The sequence below is a fragment of the Monopterus albus genome, unplaced genomic scaffold (assembly GCF_001952655.1).
Source record: "Monopterus albus unplaced genomic scaffold, M_albus_1.0 scaffold96.1, whole genome shotgun sequence".
Classification (NCBI taxonomy): domain Eukaryota; kingdom Metazoa; phylum Chordata; class Actinopteri; order Synbranchiformes; family Synbranchidae; genus Monopterus; species Monopterus albus.
Genome location: NW_018127976.1, coordinates 267,168 through 275,356, shown reverse-complemented (window position 1 = coordinate 275,356; position 8,189 = coordinate 267,168). Strand labels below are relative to the sequence as shown.

General features: G+C 44.0%; 1 protein-coding gene across 4 annotated transcripts in view; it reads right to left on the bottom strand.

The window, feature by feature from the left end:
- The window catches only part of fasn (fatty acid synthase), an 84,283-nt gene that overhangs the window by 40,177 nt on the left and 35,917 nt on the right, over nt 1-8,189 (bottom strand). For all 4 annotated transcript variants that reach the window (XM_020608886.1, XM_020608884.1, XM_020608885.1 and 1 more), the window contains one exon: nt 4,828-5,013. In XM_020608886.1, coding sequence (XP_020464542.1) covers nt 4,828-5,013 — 186 coding nt within the window. The remainder of the gene's footprint in view (nt 1-4,827; nt 5,014-8,189) is intronic.

Genomic DNA, 8,189 nt, shown 5'->3' with positions numbered 1-8,189 from the left:
TCATGTACAGGGCAGTCCCAGCCCGAGAAGATATATGTGAATTACTTCCTATTATCAGAGCTCTTGGAGACTTGTCATCTCTTAGAGCCCAGCGCTGTAATAACTCTGCATTTAACCAGAAGAAAATAAATCTACGTAAAGCTGATTCCTGTTTCCTGAGTGTTACTTCTTGGGGCCTTCAGATAAAAGAACCGGTTGAATCTAAAACATCCAATGTCACACCAATGTGAAGGGGTGCTTTGTTCCCCGGCTGGAAAAAGATGGAAGAAAAAAGGTGCTTGTGCCTGTGACTCCTGTTGAGCCAGCCAGACCCCCTCCATCTTCAGTGCCTGCCGTTGTCATCCCCCAGCTGATATACGCACAACCGGGGGGTGGGCTGGAAGGCCTCAGAGGACAAGAAGGTTTCCTGCAGGCCAAAGAGCAAGGTGCTTCCACTGCGGGAGGATGTGAGAGACAGATGCCCTGAGTGGTCTTGTGGCAGATTTACCCAGGGTCAACAGGGCAACCCGGGGGCACGGGGACCAATGAACAAAGGGCAGGGTCCCCCCTCTTAAGTATTCATCACTGGGACAACAATAAAGATAGTGTGAGTCATGCTGACTTTTTAAAACTCTATTTCCTGCAGTTCCAGAGGAAGGAAAGAGACTGCTGAGCTGCAAGAACTGGTGTCTGGAATGTGACATTGTGGTTCTGGCTGCACAAAACCAAATGACTATGGGGGCAAAAGGACAAAGGAGAAGAAAAGCCGAGGCCATGGTGTATTGGTCTGGATGTGGATAACACCTTTATAAAATTTTGTTAGAATGTGAATGAACTTATTAATGATGATCTGTCAAGAGGCCTCACTCCCTGTCTGTCAAATTCACTGCACTCTTCAATATTTTCAAACCAAGTTTAAAGTACACTCACATAGTTGATACAACAAAAAGCAATATAAGAAAATATAGTTTTCTCTCATGAAAGAGAAATAGGTAGCTGTAATAAAATAGGGAAAAAAAGGGAAAACAGTTATTCACGTTTTGTAGTGAAAACAGACTATGGGTTAAAACATACAGGCTCAAGGATTATGTAGCAAAATCTATGCAATAATACTTCAATTTTGCCCGCAATGACAGTGGACAAAACTAAGTATCAAGTGGTACATTTTCTACATTATCTGAGCAGTGTGTTAATTCTCATAAATCTTTATTTTTAAACTGAAGTTTCAAATTTACATGCGCTGTTGTTGGATGTTCCACCTGAGGTCAAGTGGTTTAATATGATTGACTTATGTTCTGCATCTTTCAGAGTGCTGCTGTTCTCATATTTTTAATAAATTTAGCAGGATTGCATGAGGAAATTGGCAGGTAAGGTCTCATGTAATGTCCTCCAGTACATTGAGGAAATGATGTGTACTGGACTATGAGACGTGTCACTGGGATTTCATGACTCTGATTGTTTGCTTTGATTTTCTAACAATGTTAGCTGAATAGGGACAAAGTTTCACTGCAAAAATTACTGTATTGTAAGGAACAGGTGAAGTAACGTAAAATCCGGACTATAAGCCGCTACCTTTGTCACAAGCTTTGAACCCCGCGGCTTAAACAATGATGCGGCTAATTTATGGATTTTTACAGGCTAACAAGCTTCATGCCGCCAATACATTTAGCCTGGTCACATCAGACCAATGAGATTACCGAACAGGTCACAGCGGACCAATGAAACTGCTCGAATTAAATCAAATGCACTCACACTAAATTCTTCAGATCAGTCATTTTGCGCTTCATGCACACACCCTCATCATAGAAAACGCACGAAGAAATGTATATGATGCAGCTTTCAAGTTAAAGGCGATCGATCTGGCTGTCGAAGAAGGAAATACAGCTGCTGCACGTAAGCTTGGCATCAATGCAACGTTGGAGAAGGCAGCGTGAAGAACTGACTCAATCCAAAAAGACGACAAAAGCTGTGTAACACCCTATGTAAATATCTCATGTTGCAACGTAGACACGTGCGCAGTGGCTTATAGACAATTGTGGCCTATATATGTACAAAATTTGTTCTCTTCTTAAATTTCGTGGGTACGGCTTATAGTCAGGTACGCTCAATAGTGCGGATTTTACGGTATATGAACAGTTTGGTCAGAGGAGGGACAAGTGGTGTCCTCTTACAGATAAAGACAGTAACAGTAAAGTAGCTGGGGCTCCTGGATCAACCATGGTTAAGAAAATACATATTGTGGAGTTGAACATGAATTGTTGAATTAATCATTCTTACAAGTCCACGCTGGCCTTCACTCTCCCAGACTATGTGAAATTATTTTTAAAAGAATTTACCTGAAATAATTGAAATGCGGCTTCTCACTAGCTCAGTTAGCATTTATGTTTATTGTGTTCTTTCAGGTTTTTGTACGCTGATCATTTGAGGATCATGGTTATATGATGTTTTAATTACATTGATTGGTTTAGTTTTCGTCTTCTCTTTTTTTAGGTGTAGTCCAGCTTAATGTGATACCACAGATTCCAGATCTTTTTCTTTATAGAGTTGTGAATGTCACATGTCATTTTTACTAGGATCTCAAAGTCCTGATATCAAACTCTTTTACTCAGTAACAAACTTAATGTACCGACATATGAAATAAAGAAACCTAATGAATAGTTGAGAAACAGAAAGCAGAGAAGCTTTAGCTTTTGGAAATAGCTGACTGATTATCAAAAAGGTTGTAGATTACTTTTTATCAATTGCACAATTGGTTAATTAAGTGATTGTTTTAATGTTGGGACCCTGTAGTTCTACCAGAGGGTCTGGCAAGGATGTGATAGTTGTTTAGATTTCCATTTTCATAATGTGATATGGGGAAAAAAGGACAATATTATGACAAATAAATTAGTGAGTGTACAGGGCGATGGGAAAGCGAATCAAGCAAACACATGATACTGTACTTCTGTGTTCTGAATGTAATGTGATGTGTGGACACATACAGTGGTTATTTCTCATCATGTTATATTTTGAATCTTGTGACTAAAATTCAATACAGGAGGGCTCTCTTCAGGAGGTAACCTAAGGTAAACTTTACTGTCATTTGCACTTTTGGTTAGTTGTCACAACTTCGTTATTTTATTCAGATCTAGTAATATCTTCATGTAGATGCTAGTACATTCTTCTGCTTATAACACTTTTCTTCTAATTGAAAATTGATGAATGGTAGTTCTTTTAGATTGTGCGTTTTTCTGCTCGGGGTGTGTTGATGCTATGTGCAGGACCTCCTGTGTGGTCTGTGTTGTTTGTGTTTCCTCCTTGCAGGACAGAGAGGCCCAAAAGGATGGAGACTCCAAAGTGAGAGCAAGAGATGTCGTGTACGTGAAGGTTCCCCGGAGGAGGAGAGAGAAGATGTGATCCAAGGGATTCCTTGGATGAGGAGGGAGTTTGAGTGAAGCTGATGCTCCCCTTGATGACAATACGGGTTATGACCTAGTTGTGTTCTCATCTATCTGACCCTTTGAGGAGGGAGTGCAAGTCAGAGGTACTGAGGTCAGTCATGCTTAGAGCAGTCGAGAGAGAGACATTGCAGCCGGTGAGGATGGAAGAAAGCAAGTGGTGACAGAGTGAAACTGCAAGGAGCTGAACTGATCAAAGGACAATGGACTTGGACATTATATTTTTATATATTCATACTGTACACAATTCATGCATAACAGTTGTCACTGAGTATTTTCATATTTTCAGCTCATCTCAGCAGAAGATTTTTGGTTAGAGCTTTTATACAAGTAGTTTAGTTACATTACAAATGTTTGTGTTACAGTTATGTTGTATTTTGAGTTCAGTTTTAGGATTTACACTATGTCTGGTTCCTACAATCAGGTTCACTGCAGGCCTTGTTGGTGATCGCCCTAAAAGAAGCCTGGAGACAGTTTTCCCCAGCATTCATCATCATTGGGGGTTTTAAGTCACAAAAGAAAAGAATGGGGATCGTCCCGAAATTTTGCCCATTGGGTTTTTGTCTGGACGTGCAGTGGACAAAGAATTGTAGCAGAATTGAAGCTGTTTGTTTTACAGTACAGACGTGCGTGTCATTGAAACTGTGTTATGTGTGGGGGAAAGAGGATCACCTGGTCGGTTATTCTTTCTTTTCTATGACTGTTTATTTTCAGTGTGTTATACGTTAAATTCTAAAGGTGTCGAAATTAGGAAATTAGCAAATCAGAAATTAGAAAGTAGAGGGTTCTGCCATGCTAAAGCAGTACTTATTGTGCGTACGAGCATGTTTTTTAGAGTGTAGGGAGTTGGTTTAGTGTAGAATTGCTCTGTTAGATCAAAAGTTTGTCTCTGTAATAAAAGTTGATCTGTTTTTCCTTTTGGATGAGGTAGGAAAATAAGGTTTATTTAGTGATTTGTAGTGTTACTTGGGCTTATTGATTAGTATTAGGAAGGGATGTATTCAGATATAAGTGTTTATGAATGTTTCTGTTAGGGTGAATTTTTATCTTACAAGGGGAACAAAGTCACCTCATGCCAGTTGTTTATTTTTGTTTAGTATTCATTTTTATGTTCGTTTGTTCATTTGTCTGATTCTGTTATGAATAGGAAGTTATGTCATTTTATACAGTTAACTGTTCACTATAGTTAATTACTGCTAGGATGTGAGACTACCAGATGGCTTAGCTAACTACTACTCTGTTCAGAATAACTGTAATATTAAATGATTATTTAAGTTGGGATGATATGTCTGAATTAATTTAGTCTGTATCACACTATAGCAATGACAACTCTGTACTATAATAAAATTAATGAGGACAAAAAAAGCCTTTAAAAATGTTCAAAAACACACAAACCACACATTAGTCCTACCGTTGTTGTTGGACTCCAGGATGCCTTGGAAAGTCTTCCCATAGTCATAGCCGCGCAGTCGCAGCTCTTTGTAGATATCATGTGCTGTCAGATTCACTTTGGGGTCACTATCACTGTTGGCAGTTTGCTGACTTATCTGACTATGGAATGAATCAAGAGCTGCCTCCTCCAAAATGCTTACTTTACCTGAAAATCACAAATGGAACAAGAGCAGAAGCAGAGACTTCATTTTGACGCAGATATAAAGCAGGAAACTTCTAGATATTTGCTTCGTCTCTGCCGGTCTATCTACTCGTTTCTCCTTTGGAGATGGAACTAGTTTGAGAAAAACACTACTCAAACTGTAGCACCTGACAGAGTGGAGTACACAGGCAGACTCCTTTTAAGGAAACACTTGACTGTGGGCTGAGGCTCACTGTGGTAACATTCACTGGAACTTCTGGCTGTTACTTTTTTTTAGCAAAGCATATTTGTTTTTGCACTTGTGATTCTGTTTTGCATTTGTCAGTAGGACCTTGTCACTATTAGCTGCTGTACTTATCAACAGACTCCAATAATTAAAACCTGACCAAATATTACTTTAACATACTGCAGTTGAGGCTTATTAGATTTTTTGGTTTAAAAAAAAAAAAAAAAAAAAAAGTGAGGTGGAACACTCGTTCAAAGCACATTTTGGAGCAGCACACATTCTTCAGGGTATTTTTTAGGTTGTTAGGTGCTATAATACTTACCTCTATTAAAGGAAAACAGCACAATAGCCTCTTCCATACCCAAAATAGGAAACTGTGGAAGCTCATTTTTATAGCACTATTTCCACAATATGGTATAATGTCGGCTATGAGCCCCTCAATCCTTTAGCTCCTGATATGGGTTTATCCGCTTTAATTAATTCACTTTAGTTTTACTTTAAATTGATTTTTAATGTGTATTTTGTCATTTTATCTTTTATATTTTTGTGCTTTAAAAAATGTCCATCTTCTTTAGTCTTTTCTATATTTATAGCTTTTTTTCCAGCAGTTATACTGCCAACAATACATCCACCTTGAACTGGAATATGGCAACCTGCTACAGAAAATACCTACAAAGTCCAATGACAGGCAGCCACACAAAAAGGGGTTTGCAAGCTTTCTTAGGAATATACAGTAATGGAATCTAATTTGAAGGCCATAAAAGTCATAACCATTTGAAGGTAAAGTAACTAAATCAAGGACCATGATGTCGCCCGGTACGGCGCAACCAGGACCCCACCCTGGAGCCAGGCCTGGGGTTGGGGCTCGGATGCGAGCACCTGGTGGCCGGGCCCCGGCCTGGCTTAGCCCGAATGAGCGACGTGGGGATGTCCTCCCGTGGGCCCACCACCTGCAGGAGGATTCGTAGGGGGCTGGTGCACAGTGGCCCGGGCAGCGGTCGAAGGCAGGGGCCCCAACAACCCGATCTCTGGACATGGAGACTAGCTCTGGGGACATGGAATGTCACCTCGCTGGTGAGAAAAGAGCCCGAGATTGTGCGGGAGATTGAGAGGTACCGGCTAGAGATAGTCGGGCTCACCTCCACGCACAGCTTGGGCTCCGGAACCTTATTCCTCGAGAGAGGCTGGACTCTCCACTACTCTGGAGTTGCCCGCGGTGAGAGGCAATGGGCTGGTGTGGGCTTGCTTATTGCTTCCATTGTTCTACTGGGGGACTTCAACGCTCATGTGGGCAATGACAGTGATACCTGGAGGGACGTGATTGGGAGGAACGGCCCCCCCGATCTGAACCAGAGCAGTGTTCTGTTATTGCACTTGTGTGCTAGTCACAGTTTGTCCATAACGAACACCATGTTCAAGCATAAGGGTGTCCACCAGTGCACATGGCACCAGGACACCCTAGGCCAGGAGGTTGATGATCAACTTTGTGGTTCTTTCATCTGACATCCGGCCGTATGTCTTGGACACTCGGGTGAAGAGAGGGGCGGAGCTGTCAACTGATCACCACCTGGTGGTGAGTTGGATCCGATGGCAGGGGAGGAAGCTGGACAGACTCGGCAGACCCAAACGCATTTTGAGGGTCTGTTGGGAACGTTTGACAGAACCCCCTGTCCGGGAGATATTCAACCACCACCTCCAGCAGAGCTTCAACCAGATCCCGAGGGAGACTGGAGACACCAAGTCCGAATGGACCACGTTCTCCACCTCCGCTGCCGATTCGGCCACCTGGAGCTGTGGCCGTAAGGTCTCCGGTGCCTGTCGTGGCGGTAATCCCCAAACCCGGTGGTGGACACCGGAAGTAAGGGATGCCGTCAAGCTGAAGTAGTCCTTTCGAGCTTGGTTGGCTTGTGGGACTCCTGAGGCAACTGGCGGGCACCGACAGGCCAAGCGGACTGTAGCCCGGGTGGTTGCGGAGGCAAAAACTCTGGTCTGGGAGCGTGAGGCAGCTGACGGGTATCGGCAGGCCAAGCAGACTGCAGCCCAGGTAGTTGCGGAGGCAAAAACTTGGGTCTGGGAAGATTTCGGTGAGGCCATGGAGAGGGACTATCGCTCGGCCTTTAAGAAATTCTGGCAAACCGTCCGGCGCCTCAGGAGGGGGACGCAGCGCTCTGCCAAAACTGTTTACAGTGGAGGTGGGCAGTTGCTGACCTCGACTTGGGATATCGTTGGACGGTGGAAGGAATACTTCAAGGATCTCCTCAAGCCCAGCGTCATGTCTTCCGATGAGGAAGCAGAAGCCGGGGGCTCGGAAGTGGACTCGTCCATCACCCAAGCTGAAGTCACCGAGGTAGTTGAGAAGTTTCTCGGTGGCAAGGCACCATGGGTGGATGAGATCCGCCCTGAGTACCTTTAGTCTCTGGATGTTGTTGGGCTGTCTTGGTTGACACGCCTCTGTAACGTCGCGTGGCGGTTGGGGACAGTGCCTCTGGACTGGCAGACCGGGGTGGTGGTCCCTCTTTTCAAGAAGTGGGACTGGAGGGTGTGTTCCAACTATAGGGGGATCACACTCCTCAGCCTCCCCGGTAAAGTCTATGCCAGGGTACTGGAGAGGAGAATTCGACTGATAGTCGAACCTCGGATTCAGGAGGAACAATGCGGTTTTCGTCCTGGCCGCGGAACACTGGATCAGCTCTATACCCTCTTCAGGGTGGTGGAGAGTTCATGGGAGTTTGCCCAACCATCCATATGTGTTTCGTGGATCTGGAGAAGGCATTCGACCGTGTCCCTCGCAGCGCCCTGTGGGGAGTGCTCCGGGAGTACGAGGTCCGGGGCCCTTTGCTAAGGGCCGGTCGGTCCCTGTACAACCGGGGCAGGAGCTTGGTTCGCATCGCCGGCAGTAAGTCAGACTTGTTTCCGGTGCATGTTGGACTCCGGCAGGGCTGCCCTTTGTCAC